This window comes from Danio aesculapii, chromosome 20 (genome assembly GCF_903798145.1).
Source record: "Danio aesculapii chromosome 20, fDanAes4.1, whole genome shotgun sequence".
NCBI classification, from domain to species: Eukaryota; Metazoa; Chordata; class Actinopteri; order Cypriniformes; family Danionidae; genus Danio; species Danio aesculapii.
This window is the reverse complement of record NC_079454.1, coordinates 47,155,648-47,175,022: the sequence shown is the minus strand read 5'-3', so window position 1 is coordinate 47,175,022 and position 19,375 is coordinate 47,155,648. Positions and strand designations below refer to the sequence as shown.

The 19,375-nt window shown below is 34.8% G+C and overlaps 2 protein-coding genes across 2 annotated transcripts in view; one reads left to right on the top strand and one right to left on the bottom strand.

Annotated features, from left to right (window-relative positions):
• Positions 1-1,333: 1,333 nt before the first annotated feature.
• On the top strand, positions 1,334-19,161 carry eif2b2 (eukaryotic translation initiation factor 2B, subunit 2 beta). The gene is made up of 8 exons (XM_056480934.1): positions 1,334-1,607; positions 4,329-4,449; positions 5,364-5,515; positions 11,065-11,228; positions 13,545-13,640; positions 14,263-14,400; positions 15,406-15,472; positions 18,932-19,161. The coding sequence occupies exons 1-8, from the start codon at positions 1,436-1,438 to the stop codon at positions 19,087-19,089; spliced, it is 1,068 nt and encodes a 355-aa protein (XP_056336909.1). The 5' UTR covers positions 1,334-1,435; the 3' UTR covers positions 19,090-19,161.
• Positions 19,159-19,375, bottom strand: part of zc3h14 (zinc finger CCCH-type containing 14) — a 30,891-nt gene continuing 30,674 nt past the window's right edge. The window contains exon 17 of the mRNA XM_056480932.1: positions 19,159-19,349. Coding sequence (XP_056336907.1) covers positions 19,346-19,349 — 4 coding nt within the window. The 3' untranslated portion in view covers positions 19,159-19,345. The remainder of the gene's footprint in view (positions 19,350-19,375) is intronic.

Genomic DNA, 19,375 nt, shown 5'->3' with positions numbered 1-19,375 from the left:
TGCTCCTTAACACCAGCAAGACCAAGGAGCTCATTGTGGACTTCAGGAAGGGACGAACAGGCTCACATGATCCCATCCACATTAATGGGATGGCCGTTGAGCCTGTCTCATCCTTCAAGTTCCTGGGGACCCACATCTCAAAGGACCTTTCCTGGACCACCAACACCTCCAGCCTGGTCAAGAAGGCTCACCAGCGCCTATTCTTCTTGAGGCAACTTAAGAAGAACCAGCTTTCATCAGCCGTCTTGGTGAACTTCTACCGCTGCACAATAGAAAGCATCCTGACCAACTGCATCACAGTCTGGTATGGAAGCTGCTCTGTTGCTGAGCGTAAGGCACTGCAGCGGGTGGTGAAAACTGCCCAACGCATCACAGGGACAACACTGCCAGCCATTGAGGACATCCAGAAGAAACACTGTCTGCGCCGAGCACGCAGTATTCTTAAGGACACCTCTCACCCTGCTCACAGACTGTTTTCTCTCCTGCCTTCCGGAAGCGCTTCAGGCCCTCCCGGACAAAAACCAGCAGACTGAGGAACAGCTTTTTCCCCAGAGCTGTCTCCCTCCTGAACTCTGCCCCTCACTGACTCTTTTGCCCCCCCCCAACACACCCCCACACTCCTCTAACTTATACTCCTCACAATCACTGCACTATTTAACATTTGCACATTTAAAGTTTGCACATATTCATTGCACTGATTCACTTATTTGAACTGGACATACCCACAGCACATGGACATTTATAATTATGTTATCTATCTGCCACTCCTGATTATTAATAGCATCCTGTACATATATTCATTTATTGTAAATCTGTTCATAGCTAATACAACCTGTATATAATGTTCATAGTACATCTATCTGTAAATATCACCATAGTTTTTCTAGAACTGCACTTTATAACTTATACCTGTATCCTGCACTTGCTGCTATTGCACTGCTGGTTAGACCTAAACTGCATTTCGTTGCCTTGTACTTGTACATGTGTAATGACAATAAAGTTGAATCTAATCTAATCTAATCTAATCTCTAACGGAGATATTTTGAAGAAGGCTGAAAACCTGTAACCTTTGACTTTAATCGTAGGAAAAACAGAGACAATTGAAGTGAATGGTTACAGGTTTCCTCTTCAAAACATCATATTGTGTGTTCAGCAGAAGAAAGAGACTCAGAAATGTTTAAATCAAGTAAATGTGAGTGTGAGTAAATGAGATATTTTTAAGTGAAAAACTTTCATTTTTGGCTGAACTATCCTTTTAAGCCCTGGTTAATTTGACCGGTTGGTGGCGCTGTTACACCAGTCCTGAGCACTGTTATAAATGCAGAAGAAGAAGGACTGCTGACCCGGAGGAGTTTTCTGTCTGGTTCCCCGTGTTCGAGCTGTCAGGAGATAAAAACTCGCCGTGAATCTGCGCTTTTCTCAGGCTCCAGTCAAAATGCCGGGCGCGGATAAAGAAACGGAGCTGTCCGAGCGCATCGAGTCGTTTCTGTCCGAGCTGAAGCGTTGCGGCAGCGGGTCAGGATCTCTCCGGGGCTCGGTGGAGACCGCCCGGGAAACGAGCTCTTTACTCCGCAGAATTACCGCGCAGGCCCGATGGAGCAGCGCCGGTGAGTGAGAGCCCGAGGTCGGAGCAGAGCTCTAGCGATATAGGGGTACAGTTAGTTATATTCGCACATTCGGACAGTCTCCCTAATAATATAATTTCAGAAAGTTATTCTTTGCCCATTCTAGCAGCCAATGACTATCAAAGTATGTTGACAATCGATTAAATAGTGCTAATGTTGTTTAGAAGTCATACTGGCATGCGATTTCAGACCGAATATTCAGAGTTGCGTGGTAAACAATATACGGTACAAGTTATGTGCGAATATAAAACCAATGTTACTCCAATCTGACCGCTGACTATTCTGTTATGATAGATTGTGTGTGTGTGTGTGTATATATATATATATATATATATATATATATATATATATATATATATATATATATATATATATATATATATATATATATATATATATATAAAATTACTGTTGTATTGTACACGAGTATTTTCCCCCAACATTTCGTATTTCTGTATTCAACTTCATTTTAGCTTAAAACACTAACGTTACTGTCATAACATATAAAACCCAGTTTAAATACAATTTTACAAATACATCAAAATAATTATTATACATTTATTAGTGAAATAAATAAATAATAAATTTGACAAAATAAATATTTGGTAAAAAACACGAGCGGATGCTGAGCTTGCTGGATGAACGACAGCTGTTGCATCATGTCCTGTTCTTGAATGTTTTGTTTTGCTTGTGCTTTACACCAGAGATTTTTAATGTGCCACTGACTCCAAGATATATAAAACAAAAATAAATTTTAATAGAAAACAGATTTAAAAGGCAGTTACATTATATCTTTAAATATACACTCACCGGCCACTTTATTAGGTACACCTTATCAACCTGGTTGGACCCACTTTTGCCTTCAGAACTGCCTTAATCTTTCATGGCATAGATTTAACAAGCCGCTGAAAATATTCCTGAGATTTTGGTCCATATTGACATGATAGCGTCACACAGTTGCTGCAGATTTGTCGGCTGCACATCCATGATGCGAATCTCCCATTCCATCATATACCAAGGGTGCTCTATTGGATTAGTCTGGTGACTGTGGAGGCCATTTGACTACAGTGAACTCATTGTCATGTTCAAGAAACCAGTCTGAGATGATTTGCGCTTTGACACGATGTGTTATCCTGCTGGAAGTCAGAAGATTGGTACTAATGGGCCCAAAGTGTGCCAAGAAAATATCCCCCACACCATTACACCACCAGCCTGAACCGTTGATATAAGGCAGGATGGATCCATGCTTTCATGTTGTTGATGCCATATTCTGACCCTACCATCCGAATGTCACAGCAGAAATGGAGACTCATCAGATCAGACAACGTTTTTCCAATCTTCTTTGTCAAGTTTTGTTGAGCCTGTGTGAATTGTAGCCTCAGTTTCCTGTTCTTAGCTGACAGGAGTGGCACCCGGTGTGTTCTTCTGCTGCTGTAGCCCATCTGCCTCAAGGTTGGACGTGTTGTGTGTTCAGAGATGCTCTTCTGCAAACCTCGGTTGTAATGAGTGCTTATTTGAGTTACGTTTGTCTTTATATCAGCTGAAACCAGTCTGGCCGTTCTCCTCTGACCTCAGGCATCAACAAGCCATTTGTGCCCACAGATCTGCAGCTCACTGGGTATATCTGTAAACCCTAGAGATGGTTGTGCGTGAAAATCCCAGTAGATCAGCAGTTTCTGAAATGCTTAGACCAGCCCGTCTGGCACCAACGACCATGCCACGTTCAAAGTAACTTAATTCACCTTTCTTCCCCATTCTGATGCTCGGCTTGAACTGCAGCAGATCGTCTTGACCATCTCTACATGCCTAAATGCATTGAGTTGCTGTCATATGATTGGCTGATTAGAAATTTGCGATAACGAGCAGTTGGACAGGTGTACCTAATAAAGTGGCCGGTGAGTGTATATTTTACAGTGATAAATTAGTGAACATTATAAATGTGTTTCTAATCTCTTGTATATTAGTAATAATTTATTATTTTAGTAACACTTTAAAATAAGGTTCCATTAGTTAATGTATTTACTAGCACAAACCAATAACGAACACTCACTACAGTAGTCATTCACATTTCTTTATGTTAGTTAATGAAAATAAAGTTTGTTAGTTCTTGTTAACTCCCAGTGCATTAACTGATGTCAAACTTAGGATTTTAATAATGCAATGCATTAGTAAATTATGATTAATAAATTCACAGTAAATTCATGATCTAATGTAAAGTGTGACAATTATTTCTCAATTTAATAAAGGGATTAATTTAATGTTTTAACCAATGTTTTTATTACTTAAATCTGATTATTATATTTCTATCATCTTTATGATTCAGGTCATTATAACTTCATTGTTATTTATTCAATGTTAATTAATTAGCATTGTTTAATTAAAATAGAATTTTACATTGCTTATTATTTAAATGAATCTAATTATTAGTGTTGTGTATTTGTCTAAATTTGCAGTTCATAGTTTTGTTCATTGTTTGATTTTTAAATAATTTGACATAATTATTATTATTATTATTATTATTATTATTAATAATAATTATTAATTATTAATCACTTTATATAATGCATGTTTATATAGTTAATTTATTAAATTTCTCATTGATGTATTTATTTAATTAAATCCTATTCTTGTTAATTATTTAGTTTTTTTGACAGACCCTCTAGAAACACCTTGAAGTCCTAGTTTTGTGTGTTTTGTTTTAAGGTGAACTGATGGAGATCATTCGGAAGGAGGGCAGGAGGATGACAGCAGCTCAGCCATCTGAGACCACAGTCGGTAACATGATCCGCAGGGTGCTGAAGATCATTCGAGAGGAATATGCCAGGTCAGATATTTGGGCAATATCTCCAAAAATCACCACTAGGCCACTCATTAAACCAACACAGGAGCATTCCTGGGGTTATTATTACAAGAATTGATAACTTTCAGGACTTTACTATATATTGTAAATTATATTGTAATATATAATGTCAAAGAAATGACCAGATATGGTTCTCCACCCAATAAAGGGTTAACTTAATTCCCTCTTTCCTTCCACTGATATACTAAAACAGAAAGAGTGACTGAAAGCTTATTCATGAATGTTTTCAATGTTTCTGCATCATCTTTGTTACACAACAACACATTTTAGCAGATGGGAGCTACAATAGGGATGCTGTCCACAAGATGGAGCCATATGGACAATATTTCTGTATAAGGTTATTCTATGTATAGAGGAATTACCAACCTACGTCACACATGACATCACATGGGTTCCCGGTTGCTAAATAAGACTGGTTGCAATAGAAAACATGTCGTGTTGTGCGGTAGGATGCCAAATTTTACCGTACACCACACTGCTTTTAATGCCAACCGCAGACGTCTTTGGCTAAAAGGGAGCTGAGTGGAGTGACGACCTAATTAAAAATGCTCATGTTACATGAAAATGACCAGCTAAATCCAGCCTGATTTAAGCTGGACATAGCTGGTTTTAGCTGGTCATCTCCCAGCCTGACCAACTAAAACCAGGCTGGAAATAGCTGTAAACCAGCCTGGAAATGGCCAAAACCCCACTAAAACCAGCCAACCAGCCTAGGCTGGTTTAAGCTGTTTTTTTCAGTAGGGAACAGGTTAATTCAAGTATTTTACTGTAGTTTGGTTCAAAAACACTATAGTATTTAATACAAGTTATAAACCATTATTAAAAACGACTGTAGTATTTTCCGTGTGGATGACCTGGAGATGATATGTTGTCTTCAGGTCCAGAGGCAGCAGTGAGGAGGCGGATCAGCAGGAATCTCTGCACAAGCTGCTGACGTCTGGAGGATCCAGTGAAGACAACTTCAGACAGCACTTCGCTCACCTCAAAGCCAACGTCATCGAAGCCATCAATGAGCTGCTGACAGAACTGGGTGAGAATCCATGGAGAGGCTATCTGTTCTCCTAATGATAAATGTATATTTGGGAGGTTTTGTGTTTTAGCCCACATAAAAAATACTGCAGTGATTTTATAGTAAATACTGTAGTGATTTTATAGTAAATACTGTAGTGATTTATAGTAAATACTGTAGTGATTTATAGTAAATACTGTAGTGTTTTATAGTAAATACTGTAGTGATTTATAGTAAATACTGTAGTGATTTATAGTAAATACTGTAGTGTTTTATAGTAAATACTGTAGTGATTTTATAGTAAATACTGCAGTGATTTTATAGTAAATACTGCAGTGATTTTATAGTAAATACTGTAGTGATTTATAGTAAATACTGCAGTGATTTTATAGTAAATACTGTAGTGATTTTATAGTAAATACTGTAGTGTTTTATAGTAAATACTGTAGTGATTTATAGTAAATACTGTAGTGTTTTATAGTAAATACTGTAGTGATTTATAGTAAATACTGTAGTGTTTTATAGTAAATACTGTAGTGATTTATAGTAAATACTGTAGTGTTTTATAGTAAATACTGTAGTGTTTTATAGTAAATACTGTAGTGATTTATAGTAAATACTGTAGTGATTTATAGTAAATACTGTAGTGTTTTATAGTAAATACTGTAGTGTTTTATAGTAAATACTGCAGTGATTTTATAGTAAATACTGTAATGATTTATAGTAAATACTGTAGTGATTTATAGTAAATACTGTAGTGATTTTATAGTAAATACTGTAGTGATTTATAGTAAATACTGTAGTGTTTTATAGTAAATACTGTAGTGATTTATAGTAAATACTGTAGTGATTTTATAGTAAATACTGTAGTGATTTATAGTAAATACTGTAGTGTTTTATAGTAAATACTGTAGTGATTTATAGTAAATACTGTAGTGATTTATAGTAAATACTGTAGTGATTTATAGTAAATACTGTAGTGTTTTATAGTAAATACTGTAGTGATTTATAGTAAATACTGTAGTGATTTATAGTAAATACTGTAGTGATTTATAGTAAATACTGTAGTGATTTATAGTAAATACTGTAGTGTTTTATAGTAAATACTGTAGTGTTTTATAGTAAATACTGTAGTGATTTATAGTAAATACTGTAGTGTTTTATAGTAAATACTGTAGTGTTTTATAGTAAATACTGTAGTGTTTTATAGTAAATACTGTAGTGTTTTATAGTAAATACTGTAGTGATTTATAGTAAATACTGTAGTGTTTTATAGTAAATACTGTAGTGTTTTATAGTAAATACTGTAGTGTTTTATAGTAAATACTGTAGTGATTTATAGTAAATACTGTAGTGTTTTATAGTAAATACTGTAGTGTTTTATAGTAAATACTGTAGTGTTTTATAGTAAATACTGTAGTGTTTTATAGTAAATACTGTAGTGATTTATAGTAAATACTGTAGTGTTTTATAGTAAATACTGTAGTGTTTTATAGTAAATACTGCAGTGATTTTATAGTAAATACTGTAGTGTTTTATAGTAAATACTGTAGTGTTTTATAGTAAATACTGTAGTGATTTATAGTAAATACTGTAGTGTTTATAGTAAATACTGTAGTGATTTTATAGTAAATACTGTAGTGATTTTATAGTAAATACTGTAGTGTTTTATAGTAAATACTGTAGTGATTTTATAGTAAATACTGTAGTGTTTTATAGTAAATACTGTAGTGATTTTATAGTAAATACTGTAGTGTTTTATAGTAAATACTGTAGTGATTTATAGTAAATACTGTAGTGTTTTATAGTAAATACTGTAGTGATTTTATAGTAAATACTGTAGTGTTTTATAGTAAATACTGTAGTGATTTATAGTAAATACTGTAGTGTTTTATAGTAAATACTGTAGTGATTTATAGTAAATACTGTAGTGTTTTATAGTAAATACTGTAGTGTTTTATAGTAAATACTGTAGTGATTTATAGTAAATACTGTAGTGATTTTATAGTAAATACTGTAGTGATTTTATAGTAAATACTGTAGTGATTTATAGTAAATACTGTAGTGTTTTATAGTAAATACTGTAGTGATTTATAGTAAATACTGTAGTGATTTTATAGTAATACTGTAGTGATTTATAGTAAATACTGTAGTGATTTATAGTAAATACTGTAGTGTTTTATAGTAAATACTGTAGTGATTTATAGTAAATACTGTAGTGATTTATAGTAAATACTGTAGTGTTTTATAGTAAATACTGTAGTGATTTTATAGTAAATACTGCAGTGATTTATAGTAAATACTGCAGTGATTTATAGTAAATACTGTAGTGATTTATAGTAAATACTGTAGTGTTTTATAGTAAATACTGTAGTGATTTTATAGTAAATACTGTAGTGATTTATAGTAAATACTGTAGTGTTTATAGTAAATACTGTAGTGATTTATAGTAAATACTGTAGTGTTTTATAGTAAATACTGTAGTGATTTTATAGTAAATACTGTAGTGATTTTATAGTAAATACTGTAGTGATTTATAGTAAATACTGTAGTGATTTATAGTAAATACTGTAGTGTTTTATAGTAAATACTGTAGTGATTTATAGTAAATACTGTAGTGTTTTATAGTAAATACTGTAGTGATTTTATAGTAAATACTGTAGTGATTTATAGTAAATACTGTAGTGTTTTATAGTAAATACTGTAGTGATTTATAGTAAATACTGTAGTGATTTATAGTAAATACTGTAGTGATTTATAGTAAATACTGTAGTGTTTTATAGTAAATACTGTAGTGATTTTATAGTAAATACTGTAGTGTTTTATAGTAAATACTGTAGTGATTTATAGTAAATACTGTAGTGATTTTATAGTAAATACTGTAGTGATTTATAGTAAATACTGTAGTGTTTTATAGTAAATACTGTAGTGATTTATAGTAAATACTGTAGTGATTTATAGTAAATACTGTAGTGATTTTATAGTAAATACTGTAGTGTTTTATAGTAAATACTGTAGTGATTTTATAGTAAATACTGTAGTGTTTTATAGTAAATACTGTAGGTTTTATAGTAATACTGTATTTATAGTAAATACTGTAGTGATTTTATAGTAAATACTGTAGTGTTTTATAGTAAATACTGTAGTGTTTTATAGTAAATACTGTAGTGATTTATAGTAAATACTGTAGTGATTTTATAGTAAATACTGTAGTGATTTATAGTAAATACTGTAGTGTTTTTGAACCATATCAAGTGTATTATACTGTGCATGTTATAGTATGTACTCTTTGTTAATGAACGCTACAGCATACAGTACAGTATTAACTATAGTAAACTGATAAACTGTAGTGTACTTTAGCTTTTACTAGAGTAATCTAGGGTGTATTGTAGTATAATATACCCTATAGTTGTAGAAATCTACAATACTGGGTAATTTTATAATACTGTACACAAGAGATTTAATTCAACTGTACTTGAGTAGAAATACTTAAAAATATTTCTCACCAAAGTACAAAAGTACACATGCTTTATTTTTAAACGGTGTTAACAGTAAAACAATTACTTACTGATGAATATTTATAATGCAAGAACATTTGGCCAGAATTAGCAATAATGTTACTGAATCAGGGAGTTACCTGGAAACAACCTACAGAATCAATGATTCGCTAACTGGAGAGTCGCTCTGATCGGATCATTTGAATCAACTGAAAACTGTTGTTAACCTACAGAATCAATGATTCGCTAACTGGAGAGTCGCTCTGATCGGATCATTTGAATCAACTGGAAACTGTTGTTAACCTACAGAATCAATGATTCGCTAACTGGAGAGTCGCTTTGATCGGATCATTTGAATCAACTGGAAACTGTTGTTAGCCTACAGAATCAATGATTCGCTAACTGGAGAGTTGCTCTGATCGGATCATTTGAATCAACTGGAAACTGTTGTTAGCCTACAGAATCAATGATTCGCTAACTGGAGAGTCGCTCTGATCGGATCATTTGAATCAATTGGAAACTGTTGTTAACCTACAGAATCAATGATTCGCTAACTGGAGAGTCGCTCTGATCGGATCATTTGAATCAACTGGAAACTGTTGTTAACCTACAGAATCAATGATTCGCTAACTGGAGAGTCGCTCTGATCGGATCATTTGAATCAACTGTAAACTGTTGTTAACCTACAGAATCAATGATTCGCTAACTGGAGAGTCGCTCTGATCGGATCATTTGAATCAGTTGGAAACTGTTGTTAACCTACAGAATCAATGATTCGCTAACTGGAGAGTCGCTCTGATCGGATCATTTGATTCAACTGGAAACCGTTGTTAACCTACAGAATCAATGATTCGCTAACTGGAGAGTCGCTCTGATCGGATCATTTGATTCAACTGGAAACTGTTGTTAGCCTACAGAATCAATGATTCGCTAACTGGAGAGTCGCTCTGATCGGATCATTTGAATCAATTGGAAACCGTTGTTAACCTAAAGAATCAATGATTCGCAAACTGGAGAGTCGCTCTGATCGGATCATTTGAATCAACTGGAAACCGTTGTTAACCTAAAGAATCAATGATTCGCAAACTGGAGAGTCGCTCTGATCGGATCATTTGAATCAACTGGAAACTGATGTTAGCCTACAGAATCAATGATTCGCTAACTGGAGAGTCGCTCTGATCGAATCATTTGAATCAACTGGAAACTGTTGTTAACCTACAGAATCAATGATTCGCTAACTGGAGAGTCGCTCTGATCGAATCAACTGGAAACCGTTGTTAACCTACAGAATCAATGATTCGCAATAATTCGTTCTATATACTACGTAAGAGTCGCTACGTAAAGTTGTATCCTGAAAGTTTAACCCAATATTCGTCATCCCTCGTCTATAAAGGGATCACCTTGTCTATAAATAAACAATCTTGCCTTGCCTATATAAGTCTATATTAAAGCAGCTACCTGCAGACAGCTGGAAAAAAGCTTACACAAAGGTAAAATAGCGTAACATCTGTAAGAGAAGCCCAACGTGGATTGGTGTTGACAAATCTTTTATATTTACATAGTTACATTTTTGGGTGAACTATTATAGTTGCAATTATGAATGTTGACAACACAATTGATTTTTTTTATGCACTTGTAATCAACATAACCAAGAAAGCTTGCAAGCAAAATGCAACTCTGATCAATAAAAAGGTTTGTTTGATCTCAATCCCCTTCATTCCAACAGACTATTTTGCATCACCTCTCATTGAAATGTGGCTTTCCAGGAAATCCTCATATAGGCAAACATATTCAGGACATCCGAGAAAACACATCCAGGCTAACACATCCAGGCAAACACATTCAGCCAAACACATCCAGGAAACCCTTATATGGGCAAACACATCCAGAAAACACTTATATGGGCAAACACATTCAGCTTTGAAAAAAAAAGCAATAGAATCAGCACACAGTTGCAAAAGCAGGTTAATCTGTTCTTCAAACAAATAAAATAAAGTAAAAATATAACTTAGAGAGGACTGAAGTAAATGTGCCGCTGATGTCTAGTGTTATTGTGGGGATTTGTGTTTTCAGAGGGCACCACAGACAACATCTCCATGCAGGCGCTGGAGCACATTCACTCCAATGAGGTGATCATGACCATCGGCCGCTCCAGGACTGTGGAGGCTTTTCTGAAAGATGCGGCGCGCAAACGCAAGTTCCACGTCATCGTAGCTGAGTGTGCGCCTTTCTGTCTAGTGAGTGCATGCTTGCATTCATTGTGTGTGTGTTTTTAATCACTAGTAATTCCCACATTACTGGCAAACAGGTAGGGTTGTCAAACAGGCAGGGTTGTTGCTAGAATGGATACAGCTGTGGCAGGAAGTTAACGAGAATTATTATATTACTCATTAATTGTGTTTTAGTAACAGCCCCTTTCACACGTACAGTTTCTTTCCGGAAAATTACAGGCAATTTTCAGTAAAGGGATCATGTGTGAACAGCCCCTTTTTAATAAAGTATCGCTAAATTCGTTCTGGCTATTTTCCGGAAAGAGAAGTTGTAACATTACCAGTAGTTTTCAGGAATGATGCGCTGTGTGAACGCAGAAGGAAAAGTGCCGGAAAGAGCACGTTCACGATTAGAACGTGCTGACGTGAGACGTCTGCTCCTGCCAATCAGACGCATCCACATCCGAGCTGTTTATGAAAATAAAAGCCTTTGAATACTTTTCCAGACACATTTACCTACTAGTTGTTTGTCAGATAGCGTTTCTACGGTCCTTCATACGCCAACTGTGGAAAAAATGATTGATAAATATTGATTTTGATAAATACTTATGAAAACCCGCTGAGAGTTTACCTGGGAGCTCTGCGTTCAGATGAGTGATGCGCGAGCATGTGAAGGAGCGTTGCTAAAGTTTTAAATAAAAGAGAAAGCATCAAGAAAAAGAGTGATGTCCGTCATGTTTAATACAAGCGTGGCCGTTTAGAACTCATCTCTGTTTAATGGTGTCAGAATTAACCGGTATTTTTTAATTGTCTTTTCCGCTAAAATTCCTGAGCGTCCTTGCCTCTGTGAACAGCACATATTTGAATTTACCGGTGAAGTCCTTCTGGAAATTTTCCGGATATTTACTGGTATCACTGTGTGAAAGGGGGTAATGTCTACCCCTACCCTAAAACCAACCATCACGGTGATGTAAAAACAGTAATTATACAGAGTATTATTTATTAAACTACCCATTAAATTATATTTTATTAATGCTACCCCTATCCTCATAGTAATGTCAAAATATTAATAATTGTGTCATAAATTATGCTATATTGATGCAAATATCCACAGCTGTATCCCTTCTAGACTTTACCAACAGGCAGCCATGAGCGAACAACGCTGTCATTTGACAACAGTATACGCTATAATAATTAGATAATATTTCAATATTAAATACTTAATAACGTTTAATATAACTTGATATTAATATTAAGTAGTAATTAAACTTAAATGCAGCATTGTAATGTTGTTGTTGGTATTATTAAACAAGTACTGTTATTTAATATAATACTATAATGTGCAGTAACATTTATAATATTAAGTATTTAATATTCAATATTTAGTACAACTCATTAATTTGCCATTCCATATTTATTAATAAATGATAATAAAATTATTAAAATGTACAATAACTGTTTATATATTACACACATATAGAGTTGTAGTCAGAATTATTAGCCCCCCTTTTATTTATTTTTTTAATTTTTCTTAACATTTCCCAAATGATGTTGAACAGAGGAAGGAAATTTTCACTGTAAGTCTGATAATATTTTTTCTTCTGGAGAAAGTCTTTTGTTTTATTTCGGCTAGAATAAAAGCAGTTTTTAATTTTTAACACCATTTTATGGTCAAAATTATTAGCCCCTTTAAGCTATTTTTTTTTTCAATAGTCTACAGAACAAACCATCGTTATACAATAACTTGCATAATTACCCTAACCTGCCTAGTTACCCTAATTAACCTAGTGCAGCCTTTAAATGTCACGTTAAGCTGTATTGAAGTGTCTTGAAAATATCTAGTTATTAGAACTATTATGATTAGAAGCTAATAAGTCAGGGGGGCTAATAAGACTTCAACTGTATGTATATATATATATATATATATATATATATATATATATTACTTGCATATTCTGTTAAATGTTTATTATTAATAATGCATACTATAATACTGTTGTCATTAATAACTATAGTAATATACGTTTTGACTTAAATACACACTTTTCTATTATAAATAATGCTATGTAGACCATTTATTTTTATTCTAGTTTTATATCTATTTATTGCATACAATATTGCTAAATAATATTTAATAAATATCAGTGTTTTACTTTTACAATTATTAATAAATACTAAGTACATTATACTTTTTAAATCATATACTCATTAAATCATAATAAACTATTGTCATTATAAATAACTTTATTTATATATTTTAAGCAAGTGCATTAATTGGTGGTATAAGTTTTAATATCTTGAAGAAAAAAAAGAAGTTGCTAAACTCTATCTTTTGTCTATCAGGGGCATGAAATGGCCACAAGTCTTTCCAAAGAGGACATCGAAACAACAGTCATCCCAGACGCCGCCATCTTTGCTGTAATGTCAAGAGTCAATAAGGTGAAATAAAATGTTAATCCTTATAAGATTCCTTTCATTCAATGTTTGACGTAATCTCAACTGAAACATGAAGAGGGGGTGGGACATAGTGTAGCTCCTCCCCTTTAAAATGATCCAATAGCGTTAGGTTTTAGTACAACTCTGCCAGTGAGAGTGGTCGAGCTCAAGCGCATCAGATGAGAAGGGGGTGGGGCATGTCAGATACCAGAGAGCGTTTGATTGGTCAGCAGATTTGATGAGAAACTGAAGTATAAGGTGACGTTAGAAACAAATCATTGATCCATTTAGGTGGAAGTGACAAACAAGCAAGCTTTGGATGTTTATATCAGGTTCATAACACCTTCTAAATGTGAATATCGTCACATGTACTTTGGAGCACGCTAGCTTCTAGATATCATTAAGACTAACATACTTTATACTAGCATCTGAAAAACTTTATTTTAAATTCATTGAAGCTTTAATGTGCTGATAAACCCAGCAGAACAACTAGAAACCTCATCATATGTCTTTTCCCTCATATAAGTGATGTATAGACTTCAGTTTTTGATGCATTATTGTGATGTGGTAAATAAATACCTGATCAAGTGGCTTACTCTGTTTCGCTGAAATGTGTGTTATCCAGGTGATCATTGGCACACAGACGGTGCTGGCAAACGGAGGCCTGCGGGCAGTCAACGGCACACACACACTGGCTTTGGCGGCCAAACACCACTCCACTCCTCTGATCGTCTGCGCGCCCATGTTCAAGCTCTCACCGCAGGTCTGCAGGCCTCAACGCACTTTACAGAAACTACACTACCTAACAAAAGTCTTGTCACTTATCCAAGTTTTGGGAACGACAAATAATAACTTGAATTCTAGTTGATCATTTGGTATCAGAAGTGGCTTATATGAAAGGCAAAGACCTCTAGATTACGCTAATTTTACCAAAATAAAATATGATCATGCCTTGATTTTTAATTATTTAATTAGGACAGTAAGGTCTGACTTTGTTTTGTCACTGAACAGAAATAATGTCCAGTATAGAATATAAAGTCATGCTGCCGTGGACAAAGAATGAATATTGTGCATGACTCTCATGAGCTTGGAGGACTGCATCCATACATCTCTGCAATGACTCAAATCACTTATTAATAAAGTCATCTGGAATATCAAAGAAGCGTTTCTGCAGGACTCCCAGAGTTCATCAAGATTCTTTGCATTCATCTTCAATGCCTCCATCTCAACACATCGCTCAATAATGTTCATGTCTGGTGATTGGGCTGGCCAATCCTGGAGCACCTTGACCTTCTTTGCTTTCAGGAACTTTGATGTGGAGGCTGAAGTATGAGAAGGAGCGCTATCCTGCTGAAGAATTTGCCCTCTCCTGTGGTTTGTAATGTAATGGGCAGCACAAATGTCTTGATACCTCAGGCTGTTGATGTTGCCATCCACTCTGCAGATCTCTCTCACGCCCCCATACTGAATGTAACCCCAAACCATGATTTTTCCTTCACCAAACTTGACTGATTGCTCTGAGAATCTTGGGTTCATGCTGGTTCCAGTAGGTCTTCAGCAGTTTTTGTGATGATTGGGATGCAGTTCAACAGATGATTCATCTGAAAAATCGACCTTCTGCCACTTTTCCAAATGATCAACTAGAAGTCAAGTTATTATTTGTTGCTCTTAAAATTAGGATCGAGGAAAAGACTTTTGTCAGGTAGTGTACAGCAGATCACACAAATGCAGATTTTCCAGGTTTAACTTGGCTTGTTTGTTTTTGCAGTTTCCCAATGAAGAGGACACCTTCCATAAGTTTGTTTCGCCGCATGAAGTGCTTCCCTTTACTGAAGGTAATCATCGTTTTGCATTAATTAATACTCATTATATGCCGCTATGAGGGCATTTTATATTAATGATTGAGATGCTTTTTCTGATTGTAATGTAATATCGCACACATTTTGTAAAGCAGCTTTAGGGTGCTTTCACACCTGTAGATCGATTGTTTTAATCAGAAACTGGGATTAAAATTGTTCTTGGTGCGGTTCGCTTTCACACGGCAAAATTTCTAAATGGACCAATACGGCTAAAACAAGTCACGTGAGAGTAAACTCTCCACTCATTGGCGTTTGGTTTATTTTCCGGGAATCCTCTCCGCTGTTATACTTCCTTATTTAAATTTATGACGATGAAAAATGAGACCCAAGTGAAAAGGTGCGCTTTGATTTTGAATGGTGACACTCACAGACATAATCACCAAATATAAATCAGAGGTCAGAATTTCTCATACAGAGCCTCATTTCAATTGTCAAGAGTTGTAAAATATGAATCGGTTCTAAATCAGAAGAACCAAAAAGTTATTATAAGATATGATATATTTTTTAATAGTTCAGTTTGATGGCATGCTTTCACCTTCGTATTCGACATAACACACTTTTACCAGTAGGAATGATATCTCTACTATATAGAGTTGAAGTCAGAATTATTAGCCTCCCTTTGAATTTTTATTTTTTGTTAAATATTTCCCAAATTATGTTTAACAGAGCAAGGAATTTTTCACAGTATGTCTGATAACATTTTTATTCTTCTGGAGAAAGTCTTATTTGTTTTATTTCGGCTTGAATAAAAGCAGTTTTTAATTTAAAGGTCTCATTTTAAGGTCAAAATTATTAGCCCCTTTAAGCTATTTATTTTTAAGTCTACAGAACAAACTAACGTCATGCAATAACTTGCCTAATTACCCTAACCTGCCTAGTTAACCTGATTAACCTAGTTAAGCCTTTAAATGTCACTTTAAGCTGTATAGAAGTGTCTTGAAAAATATCTAGTCAAATATTATTTACTGTCATCATGACAAAGATAAAATGAATCCGTTATTAAAACTATTATGTTTACAAATGTTGAAAAAAATCTCTTCGTTAAACAGAAATTGGGGAAAAAAATAAATGGGGGATAATAACTAAACTTTATATGACTATTACATAATCATAATACACTGTGATATAGGTTGGTTTGTTAGTTCATTGGTTTTGCTTCCTCACTACAAACGAACTGCTCCAGAGTTTGTTTAAATTGAGCAGAGACCACCTCATTCAGGAGACCGATGACGTGGATTAGAGAGTGATTGTGGGATTCACATATGCCCAAACGAACCGAGCTAAGTGGGGCAAACAAGCCAGGGTCTGAAACAAACGTCACACACGGGGTGGCCTGTGCCGTACATTTTAGAATTCTAAACATAGCTTCCTATCAAGGTACGCACTGCAAGTCGCTCAGCTAAAACTCGGCACTGTTGATATTTCTGCCGCGCCACAGAGTGCCATCTGCATTGTTTCATTTTAAATAACATGCAAATGTGCGTGTCTGGTGTGTGTTACTTCCAACTGTCATATGTGCGTCGCTGAGTGGCGCATCCGGTGTGCGACCCCTTTTAAAATGATAATTATTGTGAAAAGCACTATACAAATAAACTTGAATTTAGTAAATTCTATAGGGTCTGAAAACATTTAAGAAATGAGCTCAGAAAGTGACAATTGTTCAAAATAATATCAGCGTGCTTTGAAAATTAAAGTTATTCCAGCAAATATCGAGTATCTTCTGAAAATAAAACTTCAGTACTGTGTCTCTCAAACACGGCACCTTCTTATTTTTAGAAAAGGCTTTTAATTTCATCTTTATTCTACATTAGAAAGAAATGGCATCAAGAGGTCACAGAATAAACTCAGCGGCTCATTTTCGTAATTTGGTGCAACATGAACTGTGCCGGAGTTTGCACAGACCGCACACCAGACCATGTATTATGGCCCGTTTCCACTGAGTGGCACGGTACAGTATGGTTTTTAGGCCTAATCTGCCCTGTGTCCTGTTGTTATTTAAGAGGCCGTCCGTGAGCGGTTCCACCTTCTCGAGAGAGCTTGCGATTGCTCACCGTGTGTCTATATTAGAAATGACTTGAGCTGATGATAATTATGTGCTTGTGATTACTGAAGTGCTTCTGACATCTGATCCTTTCAGAAACTAACAAATGTGACAGTGAAGGGCGAAAAAAGACAAGCAAATGATTATTTCAGCAACCAAAACATGAACAACCTGCCATGTTTAACTATTATCATCATCTTTTGGACTATTATGAACTCGTAATGATGGAATTACTTTCTAACAATATGTTAACCTTACATATGTGCTGGTGAAGATTAAAGATACAGATTAGAGGTTTGCACTGACTGGGCTTTATTTTGTGTTGTTTTTGAACCCAAATAAGGACTAAATGTCTACTGTGTGTAGTTTTTCTGTAACTGATAACATATCAGAGACTGTAAGGGTGTTTATATATGTTGCATTTATTTATTTATTTATTTATTTATTTATATAATTACAGACGTTACAGTAGGCTATTTCGCACCATCATTGATCTGCAGTTATAATCCAATTATGTTCATAGAAAAGTTAGTAATAAACATTTATACATGAAGTACTGATGTGTATAAAGCATCTGTTTTGTGAGAAGTGCTTCTCATATGATATGTGAGTGACCCGTACCGCTTTACTTTCACATTTCCTCAAGCGCGAATGATTCAAAACATTGAACACTGAAACAATGTCATACACCACGCCCACCATTGATAGCCTTTTGGCAGTGGAGACACAAGCCTGATAAAAGTGACCCATACTGTACCAGTCAGTGGAAACGAGGCATTAATGTCCTGTGCCATTTGAATCCCATCCAAATTAATTATAATACTAAAATGGCGCTGCTGCTTCTCCACGTGATAACAAGCTGATGAAACAGAGGCGAGGGACCGTGGCATAGTTAAAGCTTTGTTTGTTGTGAACATACACCCTCTAGTGGTGAAAATAACATAGTGTCTTTAAATACAAATCGTAAATTCAAAGAGAAGAGAATTTTCCATTGGTCGAAGTTTTTTCAGTAGCTATTATTCACCCTCCTGTGCATTTTTCTTCTTTAAATATTTCCCAAATGATGTTTAACAGAGCAAGGAATTTTTCACAGTATTTCCTATAATATTTTTTCTTCTGGAGAAACTCTTATTTGTTTTATTTCGGCTAGAAAAAAAGCGGTTTTTAATTTTTAAAAAATTATTTAAGGTCAATATTATTAGCCCCCTTTAGCAATATTTTTTCGATTATCTACAGAACAAACCATAGTTATACAATGACTTTCTTAACTAGGTTAATTAAGCAAGTTAGGGTAATTAAGCCTTTAAATGTTAATTTAAGCTGAATACTAGTATCTTGAAAAATATCTAGTAAATAGCTTATTTTACATGTGTATATATTTTTCTTTCCTCCAGGTGAGATCTTGTCTAAAGTCAACGCTCACTGTCCGGTGTTCGACTACGTTCCTCCTGAGCTCATCACGCTGTTTATCTCCAACATCGGTGGACACGCGCCATCCTACATTTACCGTTTAATGAGTGAACTTTACCATCCTGAAGATCACGAACTTTAGACTGCAAAATAAAGACGTCTGGCATTCAAAACATCCGAGATTGTGAATTCAGTAAAGACAACATTCATCTTCTGTGTGTGTCATTTAATACACCAAATATATTCTGGAAACAGTTTACAGAAAGTTACGATTTAAAAAAACCCAAGATGTTTTTAAAAATAAAAATCAAACACTTAAGCAAAAATGATGTCAGGAAAGATACGGGAAGCTCTGCACGAACCGTAAAATCTCTGCAGATCAGTCGCTGGAGTGTTTCTCAACTGCGGGAAAAAGAAAAGAGGAAATG